At 42.5% G+C, this 25,656-nt stretch overlaps 2 protein-coding genes across 7 annotated transcripts; one reads left to right on the forward strand and one right to left on the reverse strand.

Moving 5' to 3' along the window:
* The first annotated feature begins 8,752 nt into the window (after window positions 1-8,752).
* Window positions 8,753-22,125, forward strand: marchf1 (membrane-associated ring finger (C3HC4) 1). Of its 6 annotated transcripts, none has more exons than XM_068589054.1 (9): window positions 8,753-8,842; window positions 11,065-11,468; window positions 15,557-15,607; window positions 16,563-16,636; window positions 17,555-18,349; window positions 18,539-18,719; window positions 18,847-18,991; window positions 21,216-21,260; window positions 21,368-22,125. In XM_068589054.1, the coding sequence occupies exons 2-9, from the start codon at window positions 11,382-11,384 to the stop codon at window positions 21,694-21,696; spliced, it is 1,707 nt and encodes a 568-aa protein (XP_068445155.1). In that variant the 5' UTR covers window positions 8,753-8,842; window positions 11,065-11,381; the 3' UTR covers window positions 21,697-22,125. The 6 variants fall into 6 exon arrangements, with proteins under 6 accessions (XP_068445155.1, XP_068445156.1, XP_068445154.1 ...); XM_068589055.1 differs by having other exon boundaries at window positions 8,758-8,842; window positions 11,068-11,468; XM_068589053.1 differs by lacking the exon at window positions 8,753-8,842 and having other exon boundaries at window positions 11,064-11,468.
* Window positions 22,126-23,015: 890 nt separating this feature from the next.
* On the reverse strand, window positions 23,016-25,321 carry tma16 (translation machinery associated 16 homolog). Its single transcript, XM_068589061.1, has 7 exons — window positions 25,260-25,321; window positions 25,040-25,155; window positions 24,737-24,774; window positions 24,549-24,633; window positions 24,254-24,402; window positions 24,119-24,161; window positions 23,016-23,841 (listed from the first exon to the last, which is right to left on the reverse strand). Exons 1-7 carry the CDS (start codon window positions 25,260-25,262, stop codon window positions 23,640-23,642), a joined length of 636 nt encoding a protein of 211 aa, XP_068445162.1. The 5' UTR covers window positions 25,263-25,321; the 3' UTR covers window positions 23,016-23,639.
* Window positions 25,322-25,656: the final 335 nt, after the last annotated feature.

The following is a 25,656-nucleotide window of genomic DNA, read 5'->3' on the forward strand; positions in this document are numbered from 1 at the left end:
AGTAGGTTCCCTTGAGGAATGCACCGTTCAAAGTGTGTGTGTGTGTGTGTGTGTGTCCAGTGAGAGTGTGATTGTCTCTATGTCTGTGAGCAAAGTGACAAAGATGCTTCTCCCCCCTCCTCCTTTATACTGCCCTTTTTAGAGGGAGGTGGAGTATTGGGGAGGGGGTGTAGCTCCCTCAGCCCCCCCTCTCGTCTTCGTCTTCCCCCCTCAACCCCTGACACACACACACACACACACACACACACACACACACACACACACACACACGCACAGACTTCAGCATTGCACATATTGACCCCACATGTAGAGGGTAATTCAAACGACAGGAAGCCCCCTCCTGACCCTGCAACTGCCCCTTGGACACAGGCTCTCCTGCCTGCAAGTTGTGTATGCATTATTGTGTGTGTGTGTGTGTGTTTGTGTGTGCGTGTGGGCAACTATGAGTGTTTGGGATATTTAAAGAAGCAAGGGATGTTGGTGCATCACTTATGACATCAGAGCAGCGATTCAAGAGGTTGGAAGTAAAGCAGGTCCTTCAAGACCGTGAGGAGTTGCCCGATCCGTCCTCGCTCAGTTGTCCCCCACCCCCGCACTGAGGAGGACACACACACACACATCTGGGGCTTGTGGGCGGTTGGGTGGTATTGGTGACGAGTGGGAGGGGGTGTTTGCATCGAAACATTTTGGGGCCGGGTGTCCTGACTGAATGAAATGCAGTGAATGCAGTGGACTAACGACACTCAGAGAAGTCCTTACTCTCTGTTAGGGTTGTATCTGCTGTCTGTCTGTCTGTCTGTCTGTCTGTCTGTCTGTCTGTCTGTCTGTCTGTCTACATGAGTTCATGAAAAACTGTAATTTCTGTATTTTTCTAAAAACATTGTTTCAATATTTTTTTATTTTGTTCTGTCAGAACTAAATCCAAAATGGCTTCACTTTGTAAGCATCTTCTCATTAGATACTAGTGAGTGTACCTAACTGAAAAACTCTCAAATGCTGAAAGGGCAACAAATGCTTGATGGGATTCGTCGTCTTGTTCATTCATTAATTTTGCCAAAATGTGTTTGAAACAGTCAAAAATAAAAACATGTTTATTGAAAAGTAAGCTGGCATCAAATGACTTGTCAGATTTAAAACTGTGTTTACGTATTCTGTGAATGTCATTAAAAGTTGACCACAATTAGACTATTTTGTTCAAGCAAAGTTAATGCACAGCTGATCACTTAATCTATCTGAGAAATGTGGTTTCTCTTGTGTTAAAATACAAAAAAAAGTACAGTAACCTTGTTTGAATTTCTTCAAGTAAGGTATCAAAAAAATCGATTGGGACCAACGTGCTGCACTAGTATCACAATAACCCAACAAAACGCAGCGCTGCTCCTCATGCAGCCTGTCAGCCGGCGGGGCGCCGGGGGATTTTCCTGCAGGTAAAGCAGGTCACTTGGCATTAGCTCCGTGGTGACTTTTGCACCGTGTGGAGACTCATTAGCGTGTCTGCTTACGGCCGTCTCTGTGGACTGAGACTCCCCATTCAGCACCGAGCTCATGAATTAACACATTAAGATGAAATGTCAGCCACTACATGTGAATGAGGATTAGAGAAGCAGCAGGACACTAATGGACCGGGGGCTCAAAATACTCACAGAGACTTTGAACAAGCACCTGGACCCTCGGCTCTCTGCCGCCCGCAAAAATTGAGCAGGGAGGACAAAAAGAGTCTGAGTCAGAGTTTGTGTTTTTCATTTAGTGGTGACCGTGTGTGTGTGTGTGTGTGTGTCAGGACATTTTGCCTTTATTGCTTTATGGTGTTTGCAAAAATGTTGCTTGGAATGACAAGGATTCCTCATGGATTTGGCTAACGTACACACACACACACACACACACACACTTGCGTACACACACACACACACTTGCGTACACACACACACACACATTCATCCTGCTGCAAACACTCAGTCGAGGTATGTAGTTTGTTTCTGTGGCGAGCTGTGCTTTGCATCGGCTGCCATTGTCTTTTAAAAAACTTTTATTTTCCCTATTTGAATATGGTAATTTCGTTTCAATTGTCATTCAGAGCCACCTGGTACCCACCGCATCCAACTGCTGCCAAAGTCCGTTTCTCTCCGTTTCTTTCTGTCGGCCCTTCAAATACAAAAAAACAAGTCAATCGTGCCGAATTCTCCCCACCAGGTTTTCTGTGTGACTGAGGAGAGCGTGTTGTAATATTTGCTCTTCCTGGGGATTATACGTCTTTACAGGGATTACCCAGCCTGCTCAATGCTCAAACACTCCCCTACGAGAGAAGCACGCACACACACACACACACACACACACACACACAGAGGGCAACCTCCACATATTCTGCTTCAGTACCTTGGCAGGGCTGCACTGCTCAGATGACGCATTTGTTGAGCAAAGACCGCTCACTGGTTTCAGCTTTTTAAAATGTGAATCTCTTTTTTAATATTGAACACATTTGGAAACTTGTAAAGTATTTTTGAAGTATTTTCTTGACACTTTACGAAGACAAAAAGCGTCAAATAAATATTTAATTAGAATAATTATTTTTTGCCATCGAAAATTAAGAGTCAGCGTACACAATTTTTCCATGATAGCCGCGCTTGTATTGATCCAACACTCCCGATCAGCATCCTAACCTATTAATCGGCATCTAAGCTCCTCACCGGACGGACAGTTCGAGTGCCGGGCCTCTGTTATTACTTCTTTTGCCAGTCGTCCTCGTCGCTGTGATCTTTACGACGTCAGAGGAAGCTTCGGCCTCTCCTCCCCGCCTCCATTTTCACTTTCTTCTTCCTCTCGCGTCATCTCCTCACCAGGACACGCAGATAAAGAACTTCCTCTCTGATAAAACTTGCAGCGAGCAACAGTGCCTCATAAAAATGACTGAGACGAACGTTATTGCGTTGTACACAGGTACGCTTCGCGTGGACAAACATTATATACGACAAATAGGTGACCGATGAAAGAAACATGACACCACAACGTGTCACAAGCCCCTTGAGTCTTTTTACTTCCACTGAACAACATGCTTCTTAAAACAATTCCCTTATTTGATGATTTAATGATGGTGGGGTTCAGTTGGACTAAATAAAACTATGAATCCAATAATTGAGTATTTATCATTAGTTGCTAATTGATATTGTTGTATAAATTGATATATACCATTGTATATTGGCCCACATTATTTTCCTCTACATATGAAAGCATCTGCATTTGTTTATTGACGTTTGTCCTTTTAATTGGTGACTTGTTGTTTTAAAGGAAAAGCTTAAAGTTTTGTGTTTGTTGTTACTTCTGGCGAGTCCAATCTTATCGTAACCAAGTTGAATGTTAGCGAGAGCTCCAGAAATATGTCCCAAGTCCTATTAACCGTCGATGTCCACTCCTTCACATGGATACGGAGGAGAGTGTCGGTGAAGAAAACGGTCGCAGAGACGGCAGGAGCCGCGATGTCTCAAAAACGTTGCGGGCGTGGTCATGTGTGTATGTGAGGGCGTTGATTGCGATCTAATGGTTCAGTTCGTTCTCCATCGTTAGAGTGATAGCTGCTCTGTTGTCATGCTGCGAAGGTCGTCAGTGCTAATGAGAAACGCAGCCAAGCAGGGCTTAATTACTCTTTAAACCCTTTATCTCAGATGGCCCAATATAGACCCCAATGGATGCATATGCATACGAACAGCAGTGGACACCCAATGCGCACAATGACAGTTAGAACCATCTGGACACATCTCACAAATGAGCAGGGCGTTTTGTTTCTTTTCCTTCTTCTTCTTCTTCTTCTTTCTCCGTCTCTGACACACTGTGAAGAAAAAAAGATAGGATCTCACGACGGTTGATTAACTTTGTCTTTATTCTGGAGCGCCTCCTCCCCTCCGTCGGCAACTAGACGGCTGACTGTGGAGGAGTGACGGAGGGCTCAGGGGTCAAGGGGCAAACTCAACAGGGAGCAGCCTCTATCCCCCCAGGATGTCACCCCAATAGGGCTTCAGGGGCCAAAAGTCACTTGGTTTGTTAAATCCTAACCCAGACACGGCGGCTTCACAGCTTCTGGACACACGGACCCCAGTGTCCATGCTGTTTTGTTCTCTTTGGCTGCAGCGATGGCATTAAGCGGCCATTTGGAGGCTTATTTTTGCATCTCACTCTTCCAGAGGTCCGAACGGTTGCCTGTCGTTGTTTTTGAAATGTCATTGTCTTGTAGTCGTCGCTCCTTTCATTGTTTGTCCGGGCCACGGTGGCAGTTAACCCACAACAAATCGGCACGCCGCTTCGCACACAAGTGAGTTGAAAAGCGAGGCTGTTGCCTTCGCTCCGCCTCCTCCCTTCTGGAGGACCAACCGCCGCTGGCTGATGGGAAACGCGTCACCGACTGTGCACCGCTTGTGGTTATTTCCAGTCACGTCGCCACAGACACCCAGTCCTTGATACCGCACATGTCAGCGCTTTCATCAGTGCGCCACAGACTCAATCACTTCTATGTTAAGGCCTCCAGTGATAATACTGACTTAACAGACATGTATTTAAATGGAAATCTTCAATATTATTGCTTCAGTGTTCAGTTGTGAAACCTCAGGTGCTCTTGCAGAATAAATATAGTCAAGAAATTGTCACTGCTCACTCAGCTTGTATGCAAAAAGGCTTGAGTTTGCATTGTGTGCGTCCATCGTTTTGAGGAAACACAATCTAGAATCAAATGGTTGTATTTTATAGATGGCAAAGGACAGCGATGAGGCCAATACTCACGGTCTGCTGAGCCGGATAATTCAGCGGATGGATTTTCCTAAACCCCGTGCTCTGCGGCTCGTGACCAAAAACATAACAGTTGAAAGTGAGATTAACTCAGATCAGCGCAGCTGGACTTTGAACTCAACTTGTAAATCACACGTCATCAGTAACTAAAGTGGCAGTTTACAGATTACCCAAATTAGATGAAGTTAAGAGCAAAAAAAAAAAATGGATTCTGCATCTCTCAAAACTACTCATTGGAATAAAAAAAGTCTTGATGTGCTGAAATGTTTCCACTTTGGGATACAATGTTACTGATGTGCTCAGACACGGCATCATTCATGGGGGGAAAGTTTATTGCAGCCGTAAGATGTAAAAAAAAACTCAACACGATGTGACATTGTGGTAATCTATAGTACAAAAAAAACAAATAAAAAAAAACAAAATGGGACGTTTTCAGTTCATTTTGAGTGATTGGAGTATTTTTTACATTGAACACCTGCAGGGCGCCAGCTCACGGTGGAGATCTCTGACTTTTACTCGATGGTTTCGGCGCAGCTTCCTTGGTGATCACTCGCTGCTTTCTGTTCAACCTCTTTGCTCTCAAGACTCCTTCTTCTGAAACACAAAAGACACGACGAGCATTATTCAGCGTTACAGCGGCTGACACCGTCCGTGTCTGACAACAGAGGGGCAGTGTGTACCTGGATGTGCCGCTTCTTCTTTTTGGATGCAGACTGAAGCCAAGCTGAACAGCGTGAAGACGCCAAAGGCGATGATGATGAAGGTCAGCTCAAAGCCAGAGAACGGCAGGTCCATTTACACAACTGGCCAACCCAAAGCAAGTCATTACTTTATGCAGCTTCTGCACATTACCATGCGTGACACTCGGGGTGGGCGCTTTATCGCTTTTATCACTGTCACCGATGTCCTATTGAGTCACAACATACATGCATGAACATAAGTATTTTCCTAGTGACAGTATTTTACACAGGGCTGGAGGTGCAGTAGCACGTCCCCTCCACCAGAGGGCCTTACAACCTCGTTAAATGAAACCGTTCAGTCACTCAGTTCGTTTTTATCACGCTTCAGTGGACCTACATCGAGTTCACCGTGCTCGAAATGAGTCTATGTTCACAATAAATGTAAATGTCCCTGCGTGGTCAGGACACTTAATGGCACTTTTGTATTGCAGAATCTTCTGTCCTCCATTAAGTTAAGAAACACCAAGTTAGGAAATACCCTCCAGTATCACAGAACGAGTGGCCGGAGGAATTGGAGGCATGAATAATACAGTCAGTGCTAAAAATCAAAGAAGAAAAAGTGAAGACACAGAAGTTCTTTGAAACTTTCAGGCGAAACTTACTTCAATGAAGACATTTTTCATTTTCAGTCTTCAGTATTTGGGATCAAACACTTTTTCCTAAAACTTTGACCAATACTCCTTAGCTGCCAAACTTCAACCGCATGTTTACTTTTCTGACTTTCCTTTCCTTGATTATTAAGTTAACAGACCGCATGAATGCCCGACTAAACATCCCTTGCTGAATGAATCATAATGCATAACAATTCACAAATGTTTCTCGCTGCTGTGAGTCTGCTCATTCACACAAGCTCCACCCTGTGATCCCCGACGAGACGCCGCATTCGTGCAGAATCATTTGAGAGCTCACTCTCTAAACCTTCCAGCACACATTTCGTTCTGATCCAGATTTAGAAAAAAGCCTCTCCGGAGCTGGAGACCTTAATCACAGATGACCTTTGTTTGAAGCGTGCTTCTCCATGAGCAAATCCAACAGAGAGGTAAAACCAGAATAAGTTGGTCAAGGGTTTGAGACTTACCAGTAGGGAGATTCACAGCAGCTATTTTCAGATCCGAAGATGAAAAACAGAAGCACTTCTGTGCGTCTCCACACATACACACTCCCTCAAAGAGGAAAGCAAGCAGCTGTGAGATACTGTTTGTTGAAGCAGGCGTTTGTTTATTGACTTGTCAGGACTTTTCGAATCTCGGCCACTCCTTTGTGCCACATCCTGGAAGCGAGACTGGATCAAATGACAACGTGCACACACAGTCAGAGAGCACCAGTTGGACTTTGTTCTGGTGACTGATGACATAAAACTCGCACACGTCTCGTGGCTGACTCGTCCTCGTGGGGACTGGGAGGCAGAAAGAGGCCGCTGTTGCCTTCGGGAGGTTTTTTCATTCTCGGCCGTGAATCTCGTCAGGCGATCAGTTCCTCATTCTGCGGTTGCCTGTCGGTCTCTGATGGAGAGGAAAAAGTCTTTCAAGTTTCTTTTATCACATTGAAAGAAGAAGAAACGTACATGAGCAACGTGATTAGCACTTGTTTTGTGTCACCCGTGATGCATTCTAAATGAATCATTTATGATTAATGTGTTGGACCATTTGTTGAGTAATTAATCACACGTGAAATGCAGTGAAAAGCTTCAGTGAAAGAAGTGGAATTTTTAGCTGAGGTTGTTCTTCAGATGTTTAAATGCATTATATACACATCTCTATTCTATACATTATTTATTTCACACATCATAGGTTGGTCAATTTGGACGGTTGCAGAGGTCATGAATAAACGTGCAATTACGTATGTTGTATGTACAGCAGATACAACATCAACATTATTATTATATATCAATTATTACGGCAACTTCTGGATTAATTATAGAAGAGCAAATTATTACACAACTATTACATGGGTGTAAAATAAAACAGAGCACAAGAACCATGACATGTTCGATAAAAACAGGTTTTCATGGGGAACTTTGAACGAGCGGTTGTGAAGCATTATATTCTGATTTCACTTTCTTCTTTTTTTAAAGGATTAAATGATGAAGCGATGACATGCTGGATGGATTTGGATATAGATGTAAAGGCACACAGTACCCCCCGTGTCTCAGATTTCCTGTCTCTGAAGGCTAAAATGCTCAGGAAGTGTGATGTAAAACATGCTACCTTCTGTGAAACTCATCGCACTATTGGATATTTTTTATTATTTTAACACAAGAACATCATTTCGTTAAAGCTAAAACAAATGCTCTGCAATAAGTCCAACCTTCACGAAGGTTTTAATGTTCTGTTTTAAATTATTCTGTTTTGGAGTGTTTATTCAACTTAGTGGTCTTTTTGGAAGCTGCAGTTTAAAGTGCTGTTGAACCACATTTGGCATTGTACCATTTCTAATAATCCGTTTCATCCAATTAGTATAACCCTGCCGGACAAAATATAAGAAAGACTAAATAATATAATTTAATGTCGCAAAAACTTGTTTTCAGAGGAAGTCAGACGGAGTGCAATTATATTTTTGGATATAATTTCAGCACAGGAACTTTTAACAAAGTTAATATTATGGAGGATAAAAAGAAGCAGAGTGAGGAAGAAGAACTAAGTTTTGAAGAAATACGAAAGAGTTCTATGTTGTGTAAAATGGGTTTTACATGCAGGCATTTAAAAAGATTTACGATGATAGAAAATATCTGCAGAACAAGCCAAATGCCGCAGATCCATTTAGCATTAATTTCACTATAATCTTTGAGGCTGCAGTAACTACGTTAATGAATGTGTTGGATGGATTTTGAACAAAGTATTTTAATCATAATTTACACTCCATTGCCAGTTTATTGGTATCATTGGTATTATATTGGATGATACAGAATTTTCTTTATATTCATATCAATGAAGATAGACATTAGCCAGCAAAATGAGCATTAAGTTGTATCAACGCCTCCCGAAAACAGTTTCCACAAAACATATTCAAGTTTTAAAAAGGTTAATCTCATGACCTGAAAACAGGTTTTTCAATTGTTCCACAAAATCCATTGATTTTTTTTCGATGCAAAGTCAATTTGGCTTGAATAACACGCGTCTGTAAAGCGCCTAAATGGATGTGTGTGTTTGCAGTCGTACCATCCGAGCGGACGCAGTTCTCGGTGAGTATCCCGGTGACCGTGAAGAGGGCGAACACCAGCAGAGAGAACATGATCGCCACCACCTCCAGCTCGGTAAACGGAGATGCCATCTCCACCCGGCGGCCGCAGCTGTGGGTGAAGCATCTGTAAAACCACCTGTTTTCCCTCAAAGGTGACATCCTCTCCCACTACACACTACCGAATCAAAATTAGGATGAATCACTTACCCAGAGTGTGTAACTGGAGCGTTTAGATGTTGACCATCACACTGCAGCCTCATGACACATGACACACCCTCTTCTTTCTTTGTCACACACTTGCTCGAGCTGTGAAGAGCGGACCAACACTTCCCCTCTCAAGTTCAAGTGAGATCATATTAACCCTAATTATTGATGGCCCTTGTGCCTGTGCTTGTGCTTGTGTGTGTGTGTGTGTGTGTGTGTGTGTGTGTGTGTGTGTGTGTGTGTGTGTGTTTAAGTGTTTAAGAAGCATCCCATGCAAAATGTATGAATGTATTGATTCATAGGATTTGTGATTGCTCTCAGGTGGAGTATTTGAGCGCGTGAGATTTAGTTTTTAAAAGTGCTCCATGTCCACTTGAGAGAGTCTGAAACTCACTCTTTGCAGGAAACCATGTGGCATGCAGCTCTCGTACAAATACAAGTGTCAACTGAAATCCACATCTCATTTTCTGGATAAGCATACCCTTCTCGATATAGGTGTTAAAAATAATTGAAACTTGTGCGCGTTGGACTTAAATAGCACTCTGTTGTTGTTTTTTAGGAGAGAGCCCAATGCAAATGTGTTGCCACTTCCCCATTTCCAACACGTTTGAACGGTATCGCAGCAATGTCTACGTGCATTTGTTTATGTGTGTGTGTGTGTGTGTGTGTGTGTGTGTGTGTGTGTGTGTGTGTGTGTGTGTGTATGGATGGATGGAGCGCACACCTTGGAACACTTCTGCTCGGTGGAAACAGGGCCTCTGCTGCTTCTCATGCGTTGGATGCAAATGTTAAGGGTTACAAATCCACATCCTGCTCAAGAACCAGAAAAAAAAAACCTCAGAGAATAATCTTCGATAATACAGAAGTGAAACTTTTACAGTTAATGTCAGATATGTCAGTTTATGTTCAGTTTAACTGATATATGTGGAGCCAAGTAAAAATAATATGAGACACAAACCTGAAATAGTGCAGAAGCTGAAATGTAGGAATGATATGAAAAATACATATAATGTTAATACTTTTGTATTGGTAGTAAAATTGATAGCAGCATGTACAAAACACTGCGATGTCTGCAGGTATAGATAGAAAGTAAAATTACGCTGAACATTGTTAAATGCGCTGAGCCTAAGCAGGAATGATGTATGTTTAAAGCCTAAATTTATGACTTGCAATACAAATCTTGGAGATTGCATAACCATCTTTTTTGTAATCGCAACCTGTTTTTGATGTAATGAAATACAGCGTAACAACTCTACAAATGTTACGATTGAACACAACTTGGCGTCTTATCAACACAGTGAAGTCACAAGACCAGAAGTTCATCACTTATGAACATTATAGTAACACTTCAAAAGTCTGGTTAAATATTCCAGTTGCAAAAGGAATTATTTTGTTTTGTAATTTGAAAAAAAAGATTTTCTTAATAATGCATCTTGGAAACCCCTTGAATATTTTAACAAAATAAAACAAGCTTGTCTCTGGAGGAACTTCCCTTTTCTCTACGCTTCATTCAGCAGCTGCTCTTTAGTGCTGAAGCCACCAATTTCCCCCTTTATATCAATCATAATCCTCAATACCTGAGACAGTTTGAAATAGGATTACAACCTCACCTCAAACACACACACACACACACACACGCACACACACACACACACACACACACTCTGTGAAGAGGCCGATACGGTTGTGTAGGTTTCTCACTTCATGGCCAGTCGGACGATTAATGGGCCTTTATTTCTTTAATATGACAGAAATGAGGCAGCCTATCTTCTATCAACCCATTGTTTCTCATCAGGCTGAACAATCAGTGTGTGTGTGCGTGTGTGTGTGGCTGCTGTCCATGTGCACAAGTTGTGTAAGCTTATTAGCAGCAGCACTGGTCAGAGGAGGAGATTGAGGTTAGTCTAAACCCTAATCCTTATGGGCCGTATGCTTATTACCCAGCAAGGACGTCAAAATCCTGGCTCCGCCCCGCCGAGAGAGACACACACACACACACACACACGCACACGTCGTGACAGCGTACATTTTTCCTGCCTCCTTGTTTACTGCTCGGTTCCATCTCAACTCTTCTTCTCAACGTCTCTCTCTCTCTCTCTCTCTCTCTCTCTCTCTCTCTCTCTCTCTCTCTCTCTCTCTCTCTCTCTCTCTCTCTCTCTCTCTCTATCAGCAGGAGGGCAGGAGAGGAGGGGGAGGAAGAGGAGGAGGTGGAGCGCACTGTTGAGTAGTTTCCCAGTCGCCATGACGACCTCACACCCCACCATCTCCAGAGCTGTCTTCCTGTTGCCACGGTGAGCGGATCTCGTTCCCACTCCGCTCCTCTGGACGATCCGGATCGCGCTGAGGAAGGACAGCGAGCGCCGTCCGCTTCCCTCCCCCCCCCCCGAGAAAACGCTCCTGGACGGGCGAGCGGATCGCACGCAGAGACGCCGACCGGACAGGAATGCTTTAGGAGTACCGCCGAAAGCGTTGCCTGGAAACAGCAGCATGCCAACACAACAGATAACTGTGGTCCCGGCCAAGGAGACGGCGAGCAACGGCAAGAGTGCCGCTCGCTCCAAAGACAAGACCGAGGTGAGCTCCTGAGCTCTTTACGCTCTTCTCCAGCTTCAGAGGTGCCTGAAAACACCTGCAGCCTGATGGTCTTTGTGTGTGTGCGTGTGTGTGTGTGCAGATAAGGCTTAAAAACTAGTGTAAAGTTGCTCAGATTACAGAGATTTAAGATTCCTGGTCGAAGGTAGAAGTAGTTTAATGGTCCTTGAGCATTGATCTCGATGGTGTCTGTGTGTCAGCTTCCAGATCCAGTCTTTCAACTCTCACATACGTTACATGTCGCCTTTTATCACTGTTCCCTCACTTGGGGTTTGATGTTTTCAACTGCCTCTCTCATAGAGCCTGACATCATGTCACATCATGTCACATCAGAGAACATCAGAGAACATCAGAGAACATCATCCCAAGTCGTGTTTTTCTTCTAGCAGCGGACAGCATTTAAAGTAGATAGAGTTAGTTTGTGTTCATGAACGATAATACATTTTGCTGTTTTGTTTTCTGCATCACTACAAATCTACTAAAATGGAAAGATGTGGTCTTTTCGGGGGTCTAACTGTGGCATGAAAATGGTTTTACTTTCTCACGTCAGGCACAATGTTCTGGTGTCTTTTATTCAATACCCGACAGTGCTAACAAGATCTGCATCTAAGAGTCTTAGTTGCTAGCTTTTCATTCGTCAGTGACCTAAAAGGAAAAACTACAGCCAACGGGTTTGGGAACTGACATAATGAGAGCATGGGCTGTATGTTTCTACACGTATTGTACACAAGCAAACCCAAGGAGAGTTACATATCACTGTGTTAGTATCATTTACTAACACATATTTCATGCTGTAAAGAAAGACTTTAGATTTTTAAACAACCGTGAGGTGCTGTAAAACCCGGCATGACCAAGTATAACCGGTGCAGCGCCAGCTTCATGGCTGCTCGTCTAAATGTGGCTGTAGAGGTTTTTTGATTCGAAGCCAGAGTCCCGAGCCAAAATATAGTCCTCGGTCCACGCTCCACCACGTAATCGCCTCTGCAAAAACATGCACATCCACACTTAGACTCACCAAGTCAGAGTGTCCAGAGCAGCAGACGCCGATGCAAGCAACAGTGGGATGTTGTCTCTGATGCAGCACCTCATTACCACTGATCTGCAGCTTGACGCTCCAGCAGGAAGGAGCGCTGTGTTTTTGCTGTGAGTTGTGTGTGTAGTCAACTCTTCTGGCAGTGTTGGTAATGCTTTGTTGTGACAAAGGCCGGTCAGGTTAAGGTTAATGTTAATCGAGGACATTTTGGCTGCAACGCAACAAGTTATTTGCTTGTAGTGAGGAGTAAAGCCTTAATAGTTGTATGTAGCAGTATGTATCTGTGTTAAAGGATAGCCCGATAGCAAATAGTGGCTCATACATTTAAGGGAAAAGATCATTTGCATTTTTCAATATTTTTGTGTTTATTGAGTGTGAACCAAAGAGTTGGGAACTCTGAGTGTGAAAATGATTCAGGTGCATCCACTGTACAGATGCTTCAGACACAAATACAAGTGTGACTTTATCGGCTTTGTCAGACAGAGAAAGTAATACGACTAAATAGCAACACGTGGATGGCGAGTTAAACTTATTGACGTCTGAAAGAGACAGTTGCTAGCTTACCTACTTACTTCTTAAGAGTTAGATGATTAAAAGATTGGTATCGGTTTAAAGCCTGTGTTTTCAGAAAAGGGTTCTGGTTGTGTGTAGCTTAGCTTGACACCGAGCAGGGGGAAATGGCTAGCTAGCTAAGCTCCATCAAACAAGTCTCCCAGCATCAATGTAAGATTTAAAACAGTTTAAGGAACCTTTTTGTCAAAGTTGGCGACTTTAGTTGGCGACTTTAAGAACTTGTTATCTAGTCGATTAAGGAACAAGTATCAACCATTAAAGGCTGGGGGAGAGAGAGCGTGCTGTTTAATTTAGTGCCATTAAAATACCCTACATGGAAATCTTACCAGAACGATATGCTTTCAAAATGATGATGACATTGTCTCTTACGACAATGAACATCAATAGTTTATGTTCAGTCAATCCCAACTGCACTTCCTGATGCTGGAAATACACATATGAATTAATTAATTCAGCTAAAAATAGTCCTTATTCCTGTTTGAGTTTGCTAAAAAATGCAATATTCATGTTCAAGGAAATTACTCCAGTATATATTACATTTATTTGAATAGCCCAACAACACATATCGCAAAAATCTATTTCTCTATATCTAAACATGACATGTTTTTGTTGTTTTTGTTGTAGAACAAAAGTCAAGAAATGACAAACTGTAGCTGAAATATTGTTGCACACTTGATACAGAAAGAAATGAAAATACATATACATATATGAATTTACACACACACACACACACAGCTACCGACATATGCTCAGTTGTGATGGTTACGGTTAATATTTGTGTAAGGGGCTCGAGAATGCATTATGTCAGTAAGTGTCCTCACAGAGATAGAAGTGCAAGGGATCGTGTGTGTGCAATTTGGCACATGTTTTATACAGAATCCAGATCCTTTACTCCACAGTGGATAGCAGAGTCTGCAGGTGTTTCTGAAACAAGATGTATTTAATCCCATAATGCACCTGGCAGCCAGTAGCATCACCAGTGCGGCTTGGGATGAATGCCAACTGGATGTAGTGTTGGAGGAAAAGTTGATTGGATTTCTTGCTGCAATTACTCGTTCAAGTCTGTGTATTTGCTTGATAGATCTGGTCATTACTAAATATAGCTTTCCCCACAAAGTTATGCTAAGTCAACATTGTCTGTTTAGACACCTGCCAAGAGATTCGGATGTGTTAGGGCCAAAAAAAGCTGAGTAGAAATGCTGCCCACTCCTCACGCACTATGTGGACCAAATCCCTGCAGCAACCATATTCTCTGCCTGAATCCATTTATTTAATGTTTTAAAGCAAACAGGATTTAACTCAGAGACACAGCTCAACATATATGTATACAACAGTATTTCTATATGTGATTTTAGTATCAATGTGGCTTTGATTTTTTTATTCATCCAAAAACAAACATTTATGTCGGGTTATGCAATAATAATAATACATTTGTCAGTTAGTTTTCCAGAAAATGCTGACATATGTATCATGATTTAAATCAATAATTAAACATTATATAATATTTTCGCCAAGAGTTTGCCGTGAAATGATACCTTTTTGTTGTTTGTCCAGGGTTTATCAGTAACAATAGCTGGTAACTCCTGCACAGCGCCGTCTCCCGCTGACTAAAACTTGTGTAAGATGCGGCAGGAAGTAAAGGAGGTCACAGATGTCTTAGGGTTGAGTTCAAGGTCTCACGGTTGAGTTCGGACAATTGGTACTCTTGGAAGTCCTAGAAAAAGTGCTATTAGTTTGCTTTAAATAGAGACACATTGCAGAGCCGGTTCTTGTGCACTTAGAGGAGGACGACCAGGTAATAGGATTGACTGGCTTTAGCTCGGGTCACAATCAAATAACAAGCACACGTGGCCACGCATGATTTCTGATGCTGGCTTTGAACCAATCAACACACAGCCAGTTAACAGCCATTACGTCTGAATGCTATAGTACACGCTGCTTAGTTGTTATTATGTTGTTCTTTTGCTGATTTAAAGCATTGGCTTGTCCAATTTGTCTCTTTCTCATCTTAAACTATCTTAACAACTCAAGGAATGGTCCCACATTTCACTTATTTGGGGACCTTTGTGGAAAATATTTGACCTAGATGAAACTGACAGCAGGTCAGAGCTGAAGCGATCAGTAGACTGAGCGATTAGTTGATTGACAGCAAAATAATAACCAAGACTATCAATGAACCATCAGAAACAATCTGGTTTCAGATCTTAAAGATTTTCCGCTTTCCTAGTTTTCCAATATATTTTAAACAAACAAGACGTTTTAAGACATCAGCTTCTAAACTAAAAGTCAATTTCCTGATTATCTGCAGATTCTTACAGTGCAAGTGCAGTGGAATATTGTTTGAATGTTTTATAAAGAGAAATCGCTGGTTTACACCTCAGGCTGCATTCACATGTTCCATTAAAGCATCACACATACGTCTTTGTGGTCTCTAATGATTTTCTGTCTCTCTGTCTCCCTGCAGCGGAGGAAGGCCCCCGGGCGCTCAGGGAGTCGATCCAGCAACATTTCCAAGGTAACCGCTGGATATCAGAGCTCTTAAAAGGACCAATATCAAGGTCACAGCTCCCAGTCTTATGATAGCATCGTTTACTCAAGCAGAATCGAATGTGCAAGAATGTGCCAATGCTGGATGTCTCACTGAATAATCAATGCAAGGTTGCTCTCAGTACACACTGTTGTATGACTCATGTAACACTAAGTTATGCTTTCTATGACTTTGTGTACTGTGGAAGAGTTTCTTGTGGTGATAAACCTTCAGAGAATCAACACGTGTAGCTCAACAGGTCACTTTGGCCTTTAAGCATCTTTGAGCAAATTGTTTTGTAAATGAACGTTTTTAACAGGCGTGGAATCACAAAAGAACAAACAAAGATTAATTAGGACAAATTTAAAGGGCCAGTGGGTAGTATTTGGATGGCTCTATAATAATAATCTGTGCTCAATAGTGTTGGAGTTGTTGTGTTTTTGTTATTCTTAGAACAAGCGCTTCATATCTTAGAGAGACGTCTTCTTCACGGAGTAACTGTCCCTTTGACGACGAGCTAATGTCCAAAACCTCTAAAGTCTAGCAGCCAGAGACTCAAATATATGTTTCATGAGTTGGTGGAGACCAAACCAGAGCTGAAAGGAGAGGGAATGGTGGACAGAGGTGGCCAGAAAAATGAATGCTGGATGCGTCTGGATGTTAACCTCGCTTATATTTTAGCAATACTTTATAAGGCTGTGATACATCAGGGCGCTATGTCAGCAGCATATCTTGAGTTGTTTTTGTAAAACAAATCAGAATAATAAGCGCAAAGATCCTTCATGATGTCTCATCAATAGAAGTCTTTATTTTGATTATATGTCGTCATTTGAAAGTGTGCAAAGACGCCGCGATGTTTTGACAAACTGGTGAATTCAAGCTGGTCGCTGTGCTTGCAAAGCAACCTGGAAGAGTCATGAATTGAGTCTGTTGGTGGTTTCAGGCCAGCAACTCTACAACAGGACCAACTGCAGCCTCGAGAACGTCCATCACCCCGTCTTCCCAGGACATATGCAGGTGAGGCGTCTGTCTCTTTCAGTTCCACCCACAATTACTGTCACCGCCAACACAAACTTTTCCCTAGCAGCTCACGAGCAGACACAGTTCTCTGTGATATATTTACATGCACAGTTTGCTAATGAGGGGAAATGGCTAATTGCAGGGATGGGATCCTTCATATTAGTCTCTCCACTAGTGGTGCGGTTACATAGCTGTGACTTCAAGGCTCTATTATGTTATAGCAGTGTGAGCACATGTGATGGGTGTGAGTGGCCGGAGCTCCATTTGTCGAATAGCAAGCTCAGATCATTCCATTTTTATCATTTCATGTTTTGATTACCCAGCCTGATAATCAATTCATTTATCAAATTCATTTTGACGTTTTGTTTTCACATCATTGTGCAATTTTTTGTTGCGTCTATATTATTTCCAGTTGACACAGAAGCTGGTGGGCGATTCAAGGAACAGCTAATTTAATGTGTTTCACGTTCATCGGGAAAATGTGCTGAATTTAGACGTTTGGGTCCTCGTGCAAGAACCGCTCGTACAAACAGATCAGTTCTCAAGCGGCTCGGCTTTAGGACATCTTGCAGCATGCAAAATTAATTTGCTGTTAGTTATCCAGGCCAAGTTTTTCACTCATAGATTATATATTTTAATATCTTGAGACAATTTGAAAATCTTAAATAGATAACATTTCATTACTACATTGACAAAATTCATTTTAAATCTGCAAATGAATCGTTAGCTCATATAGTTTTAATATATAATATAGATATATAATAGATTAATCCTACCTACTCATTTAAATTGAGGGGCAAACTGTCCGGTTTCAGCCCATTTGTTAAGTTACTGTCATTACATTCATGTCTTCTCCATCCCGTGTGTGTGTGTCTGTGTGTGTCTGTGTGCGTGTGTGTGTGTGTGTGTGTTCAGTTCGAGCCAGCTGACCCGTTTAGACGAGGAGGTTTCTGAATCACACAAAAGCGTCAAGCAAACACACGCCTCCGGGATGTCCGTCACCGGCACAACTCTGGACTCGTCCGCTCAGGCGCAGAAGAAGCAGGTGAAGCGGCGCCACCGGCGCAAGAGGAACAGCTGCACCGCCAGCGACTGCGTGGAAACCAACGGCAAACAGGAGCAGAGCGACCGCAGCCTCAGCTCGGACCGCAGCGAGTGCGGGGAGAAGAGGGAGCGGCCCGCCAAGGCCCGGAAGGAGCTCCCCCATCGCCTCCGCTGCTCGGTGGCCCCGCAGTCGGACTCGACCTCCGACGATGAGGCGTCGCGCGAGGGCCGCAGCTGGAGCAAAGAGAAAGCCCGACGGGTCCGGCGGCGCAGCGGGAGCAGCCGAGAACGGGACGGGGCGAGCAAAGGAGGCGAGGACAAAGCAGAGGTCCTGGAGCTGCAGTCGGTGGGCTCGGATGAAGGGACGGAGAACCCGCCAGTGGTGGAGGACGGCGGGGGCCTGAAGAAGCGCCACGGCAGCAGGGCCTCCATTAAGAGCCTCGTCTCCCAGAAGGAAGGCTCACACGGCGGACACAAGGAGAAGAGTCACAAGTCAGCAAACAGCTCCTCTTTGGCAGAGGACGCCGACGAGCTCATCACCAAGAACTACCAGGAAAGAGGGTCGGGAAGTGGGGACATGTCAGTGCCCTCACCGCAGAAACAATGCGGGATGAATGGAGGCACAACACGGCAGTACTCCGATGACTCTGAGGGGGAGGTCTGCAGGTTAGTAGGGATTTGTGAGCCTCCTCTGACTCTGTGTGTGTGCACAATAGGGCCAACTTTAGCTTTATCGACCCAAAAAAGTAAACTCTCTTGGTCAAGGATGCGAAATAAGCCCCGAAAAACAAATCCATAATTAATCCATAGACATACTACACTGGCTACATATCTGCTCTTGGGTTGTGTGTGTAGGATCTGCCACTGTGAGGGGGACGACGAGTGCCCGTTGATAATGCCGTGTCGCTGCACTGGGAGCCTGATTTTTGTCCACCAGACTTGTCTCAACCAGTGGATCAAATCCTCAGACACTCGCTGCTGTGAACTCTGCAAGTTTGACTTTGTTATGGAGACGAAGCTCAAACCTTTATGCACGGTAGGCACACGTTCATCTGGCTACTCTAACTCACAGCTCTTGAGGGAAGCTGTAATAATGAACACCATTCCTCTCATCAACCAATGTCTCCAATCCCCCCCCTTATCCTTTTCTCTCCATCTTCCAGTGGGAAAGGCTAAACATGACGAAGGGCGAGAGGAGGAAGATCTTCTGTTCAGTGTTGTTTCACCTGATAGCAGTAGTGTGTATGTTGTGGTCGGTCTACATTCTAGCCAAGAGAACCGCGGAGGAGATCAGACTTGGGAAGACCGGTGAGTACCGTCCTCGGTTCTCTCTCTCTCTCTCTCTTTCTCACAAACCAGAGGCACACAGAGTGAAAGTGTTACGATCTAGTTTTGAATTCTCAACTAAAGGTATCGTGATTAAGGCCGAACAAACCTCCTACCTCAGGACACATTTGCAAACCTTACTTTTTATGTGTGCTTATAAGAGGTTGTTTTTTTTGAGGTTTTATTTGTCTCATGGTCATAAGAAGGTGCATTGAAATTCATTGTGTCTCACTCGTGAGGCTAAAGACAAGGGGAGGGTTGCACTGATCCTGAGAGCAACACCCGTGCTTTGGAAACTGATTAGTGATCCGATACCGGAGTATAATTAATACGCTGTACGCCTCACTGTGTGGGAGACACTGGGACCATTCTTTGTTCTGTAAGGCTCGGGATGTGGAGCTCACATTGGAGTCCACCGGTCGCTGTTTTACCATATGGCATTCCCAGGGAACATGTCACATCCATTTTTGTTCTGCAAGGTTTGACTACTGAACTAAATATTACAAATAGATCAATGTATTCATTTGTTATGTCATAAAATACTGGTATCAGATACCCAGTCCAGCTATCAGTCAGTGTTGGACTGATATTTGATACGAGAATCGGTGCATCTCTACTAAAAAGGCAAGTTTGCACTAAAAAAGGAATCATTTTAATAAGTGTAGAAAAACCATGCTTCCATTCTTTAAAAATGTCTATATGTATTACTGCCCTCCACAGAAGTGTGTATCACATCCCGTCACCTCATACAAACGATTTAACTGCACTGTAGCGCCCCTCGTGGTCAGAAACTCCACTGGGCACCTGTTGATCTTTACAGCTGTCTGACTCTGGTGTAGTGATTATTTCCTGTTATTTCCTGTCGCCCAGTTTTTTATGTTTTCTCCAAATCAAGTAAAAGTAGTAAACAGTAGGTGTATATTGTTCAGTATAAACGTCCCAGTTTATGAATGTACTGTGATGACCCCCCCCCCCCCCATTTGTGTCCCTCTGCATAGTGATGTGACACGGGGTTTTAGACATCTTCAATGTTTGCTAAATTCAAATCAATTTGTAATTTTTTTTTACCCAGTTTAACATATTCATGCATCCAAAGACAAAATGTCCAGTTTTTGTTTAAATGTGGTAAGAATGTGCAGTAACTTTCTGATGAAGCTACCGCCGCATCAGAATAATCAATATGTTATTACATCAGAGCATTTAGCTAAACTACATGCTTAGCTTACCATCTACAAACTTAACCCCAGAACACATTTTTTGATAAATCCAACTTTTTAGGCAGAAAATTCTACCTTCTTGTAAGACTTGAATTTGACGTCGACAAAAACATATGTTTTTATGTTATGATTATATATTACAGAACGTTGTATTATCAACAAGCGGTCATGCAGTTGAGGACAGTATTATTATTTTTGAAATAGCTGACAATATTTAAGATAAAAACATTTAATTCAAGTGTCAAGTTTTAGATGTTGGATTTCATCACAAGCGCCACAGTTCAGTGTTTCACTACAATTCTATTTGAGTTTGGAAATAGACAACCCCGGTACTTTTGTCCCTTCATTGTTGTGTTTTGTTGATGGTGTGTTGTGCTGTGCTGTGATCCCAGCGTAACTGTATTATTATCTTATTGTAGAACCTCAGATAGATTAATTGTATCTAATAATTAATAATCAAACACCTTTTTTGTTTATTTTGGGATGCACCGATTTGACTGTTCAGTCCCGATACTTGAGCTGTGGGTATCGTCCGATATCAGTGTCTTTTAATAAGCCTCATTGTGTGGAAGAGACCGGGATCTTTTTTTTTTTTAGATGTGAGGCAACTGAACTAAACATTGCTTTTCCGAGTTTGAAGAATCATAACCATTACATACGTAGATACACATTTACTGGACTGGATTTGATCAATAACATAATGAACTTGCACCAACAACTTGGTAAAACCTTCCTTCAAAATGAACAGGAATTAGTTCAAATGTAAACTGTTTTAATGCAACAATGAATTGATCAAAACCAACACAGGAAGAGTTCCCGTGCATAATGTATGAATATAGGATTGAAAGGACTAAATAAATAGTTAGTTATATCCGATCCAGCTCTACGAGTCTCCTATCGACCTCATATCCAATATCGGTATCGGTGCATCCCGAGTTTAATCAGAGCTCATAGAATTAAAGAGAAATTACACTCACTCTTGATTGCAGACGCATTTTGGAGAGTTACTCTTCTGAAATACTATACGCCAAATGGTAAGCACAGCTCTGCACACACCACCTTCATGATGCATTACGCGTGCTGCAGGTCAACGTACAACATGTGTGTGTGTGTGTGTGTGTGTGTGTTTATGTGTCCTCAGGTGTGCTCGAGTGGCCCTTCTGGACCAAGCTGATAGTGGTGGCCATAGGCTCCACGGGCGGCCTCATCTTCATGTACATCCAGTGTAAAGTCTACCTGCAGCTGTGGCGCCGCCTCAAGGCCTTCAACCGCATAATCACAGTGCAGAACTGCCCCGAGAAAGACCTGCACATCCCCCGGGACCGGGCCAGCACCCTGACCAACGGCCGGCACGAAACTGTGGAGGTTCCGGCCAGTCCGTCTCCGCCTCCCACCCGGGCTCCAGAGGCGGAGACGGACTCGGACGTGTCGGTGGAGGGCGCGGTGGCGCCGGCACAAAACCCCGTCTGAGCCGTTCTCCTCCAACTCCGGAAGAATCGTGAATCACTCCCTGCTCATCCAACGACACAAGCTAGACTCGTACAATGTTTTAGTGTTGTTCATCTCGGCTCCTGTGATTACGGACCTTGAGAGACAAGAGATGATGTAATGTCCTTCAGTGATTACGGAAAACTGGAAGGCAGGAGGGCCGCAGTATCGGGAATGTGGAAAGGACTGAAGAATGTGGCAGGCCAGAGAAAAGAGGAGGTGGAGGGCTGTTAAATTAAAAAAATTAAAATAAAAAAAGCCTTCAGCAAGAGAAGTTTGTAAAGACTGTAGTTATGTGATATAATGAGTTGTATTCCTATATGCACTTTCTCCAACAGCACTGACACAAGTGTAAGTTGTAAACATCCTGAAGATGCTTTTCAAGGTCTCGGTATGCTTCAAACCACGGATGTTGACCGTTTCAAAACTGTTTCACTGTTTTGAATAACGCTATCAGTTAAACAGTTCAAATAATTATATTAAAACTGCTGGGGGAACTCAAGAGGAGCGGCTTGTCACTGAAGGGGCAAATATCGCACTAAAACGAACACATGCGGTTCCTTTTTTTTACTATTTGGTGTCTGATGGTTGAAGATAAAATTGCTGATGTACCCAGCTATTTTAGTTACTGTTAAACTGTTAGTACACTATGATCTTATTTGCACAGTGACTTAATTTAGACAGAGTACCGTTATCTCAATTCAAACACGGCTGTTTTGCTGCTTTAACGGTGAACCGCTAATTTAACTGCCGTCGTTTGCTTACTTAAAGATTGAAATAAAAGAATAACGTGATTTTTAATTTTACGTGCAACTGTATCGCCGTCATTCTTTTAAGTTTGCTCGTCTTTCCCCTTCCGCACCGAAGATGGCGTCCGGTGAAGTGTCCAGCGTTCTACACTCAACTTTAACAGTTATGAGTTCACCGCCCAGGGATTGATCTCTGCATTCTGCTATAGTCAGCGTGAACGCACTAATGCACTCAGACTAGCAGGTTTAGGTACGGAAGAACACACTCTTGTCATGGAAACGTGGTAGTCATTCAAATGGAAATAACAGCGCACGGTTGACGGGCAATTATGGCATTAGTTTCCCAACTCTGCACACAAAGCAGATTTCAGATGGCGCTTTGTTTGAAGCATACTGAGGCCGTAACTCTTTCTGGACAATCAGGTCTTCAGACACCAAAGAGTATAAACACATGATTAGTAGAGAAATCATTCTTTAGCTCAGTCTGAAATTGTAATGTGTGAAAAAAAGAAAAGAATGTATTTATTTATTATCATAAGAGTTTTTAATATTTCTTAAAATAGAACATCTAAAAGTATCATTTCATTTTGACATTGTTTTGACAGTTTGCAGCTTCATGAGGTCGTGTTGATTCTACATTAATGTAACTTTGTTCATTCATGTCTTTACATTAAACTTCACACACTGTATGCGTGACTGACGGGTCCGTCTCAAAAAAGGCGACTGTTTACACTTGTTCACTTTTCTACAGGTTTAATTTGGATTTCTTCTCTGTCACATCACAGGAAATCTGTGTCTTTTAGCCACAACATCTTTTCAAAACTTTTTTCTATCTCTGATTGGATAAAATTGAGTATTTAGGTTGTATACAATTTGTTTGTACAATAAACAATGAATGTAGAACCCTTCACAGGCTGGTGTGAAGTTACTGAGAAACTAGAAGACTTTAAAGGAGGACATACTGATACAAGTTGAGTTTGACGCCTTTAAAGAGTGCAGCACCATCTTCTGGACAATCGTGGAGCAGCAGCATTTCCCCAGACGTCCCACACGGGCAAAAAACACACTTTTTTTCTCAATAAAAAAGTATTTTTTAAACTCAGTCTGATGTTCAGCTCACAGTCGTTTGTGCTGAATGGTGCTTTGAGCAACAGTCAAAAATGAAGAGCCTCAGTTTCAGTCCGACATCAGGACCTTCTCATCCACCTGCTCGTCATCCTCATCATCATCCTCATCATCATCCTCCTCCGCATCCTCATTATTATCATCTTCTGCGTCATCTTGTATATCTTCTTTTTCCTTCTTTGTTTCCAAATCTCTGTTTGACACCTTTCGCAGTTTCAAATTTGGAAGTTTCTTCAGATCACCGGTCCAATCTCTGCCGAAATAATGGTCAACAAAATGTCAAACGTTTATGAATCATCATTCCACGCGCAAATAATATACTGATTATATCAATTTTATTTTAAATTGTAACGCGGCAACATTTGTAGGCTTTTTTAAAATTTTAATCCATATTATTTTAGTAAAAATCTGAATACATCATTTGATGTTGTCATTTGCGTGATCATGTTTGTCAAATCACGAAGGCTGAATAATTATGGCAAAAATTATATTAAAACATAAAATACAAGACGAAATCTCTGCCGACTCACCTGAATGTTTTCAGATTCTTTGCATTAATGATGTCTGGAATCTCTGTGAAGACGACGAAACACAGGGTCACAGAGTTGTTCCCAAAACACTGAATGTTGCATGTGTGTGTATTTATATCTACGATGAGGACTCACCAAACCCGATGCCCTCATAAAGCGCTCGCTCTCGCTCGATGGTCTGTTTGATGACAGCCTCTCTGGCGCCATGGAGACGACCCTGCCGATCTTTGATCCCGTTCATCAGCTCAATCTGCTCAAGTTCCAAATTAAACCTTTGGAGGTGACTAGACACACACACAAGAACACACACAAGAACACACACAAGCTCACTAGACATTACGAGGCTTCAAATTAAAATATGTTGACACACTTCATATTGGAACTGGTGATTGTCAAAAACTAAATTAACATTAAATCATAAATATCTGACCTTTCAACGAGGTCACAGGCATCTTTTTTGGTGTAAGTTGTCTTTTCTGGATCCAACTTCTCCTGAAACCACAACAGCTTCTCACCTGTGAGTCAACGGGCAAATGAATAAAAGAAAAACAAGGTGTGAGTGGAGAGCAATTTGACCCACAGCCGGCGAGTGTGCTATGAATGATAAAAGAAGCTCACCAATGCCGCTGAGACGTGTTGCTTTGTCACTCCTTTGCCTACAGCATCAGGAAAAAACGATTCAATGAAAGTAATCTACAACAGTGTGTGCAAAGCAATGATTTAGTACATGTACTGTTCTATCCTTAAGTATTTCCATGTAACGCTACTAATATTATGGACTATGATAATGTGTTTTTATTGGGCTAATTGTTGTATGTTATCTCTCTTTACTAGCTTAGTTTGACAGTAGTCAAGTCAGCTGTGCTCAAACGTAACTAGCTAACGTGCAACATTTATTTGTTTTTATTTTATTCCACCCACCTTCCTTTCTTTTTCAGTCGGATATCTTCTCTGTTGAGGTAAGCAGCTTTCCTGCTAAACGGGTGAACAACCTTCTCCGGAGCTTTTCCTCTTCCTCTTCCTTTGTTAGCCTTCGGCTGAAACAAAACAATACATATTAATTAGGTTAATTTTCGAGCTTGTGATTGTCATAACTGTAATAATAAATAACAATAATTAGGTTACAGCACAACAGTCTTACCATTTTCAGGGATTCGACAACACGCGTGGTCCTCCTGTGTTGACAATTGGACCGGAAGTAGACCAGTTCGTCATCTAAAGTGGTCCGTAGGTGTTGCAGCGAAAAAACTAAACGGTTCCGTTTTTTTTTTACCCATCGCAGACTTTAAGTGATGAAACGGATCATTAAAGTGTTTAAACATATTTGCATGGTTCAATAGCAGGACATATAATGAACTCGTGAATATGTTGTTTTGGACGTGCTTAATTTAAATTGCGGAATATGGATGTATGACCATAATTAGAGGCGACGGGTCAGCCCCACCTACTGGCAACGGAAGAAAGTGCTTTTTTTTTAGTTTGACCGAGAAACCTGAAAATGAATGTAACTCTGGATTAATGTATGACGTAAACATTCC

The sequence above is a fragment of the Clinocottus analis genome, unplaced genomic scaffold, assembly GCF_023055335.1.
Source record: "Clinocottus analis isolate CAN_PGR_092001 unplaced genomic scaffold, fCliAna1.0.p SCAF_22, whole genome shotgun sequence".
NCBI lineage: Eukaryota > Metazoa > Chordata > Actinopteri > Perciformes > Cottidae > Clinocottus > Clinocottus analis.

Excerpts from the sequence above, each read along its gene's own strand:
- marchf1 (XM_068589054.1), top strand. The coding sequence starts at position 11,382 with ATGCCAACACAACAGATAACTGTGGTCCCGGCCAAGGAGACGGCGAGC. Across the intron at positions 15,608-16,562 it reads GATCCAGCAACATTTCCAAG|GCCAGCAACTCTACAACAGG; the intron begins GTAACCGCTGGA and ends TGGTGGTTTCAG. Across the intron at positions 16,637-17,554 it reads TCTTCCCAGGACATATGCAG|TTCGAGCCAGCTGACCCGTT; the intron begins GTGAGGCGTCTG and ends GTGTGTGTTCAG.
- tma16 (XM_068589061.1), bottom strand. Across the intron at positions 24,634-24,736 it reads AACACGTCTCAGCGGCATTG|GTGAGAAGCTGTTGTGGTTT; the intron begins GTGAGCTTCTTT and ends GTTGACTCACAG. Across the intron at positions 24,162-24,253 it reads TTATGAGGGCATCGGGTTTG|AGATTCCAGACATCATTAAT; the intron begins GTGAGTCCTCAT and ends TCGTCTTCACAG.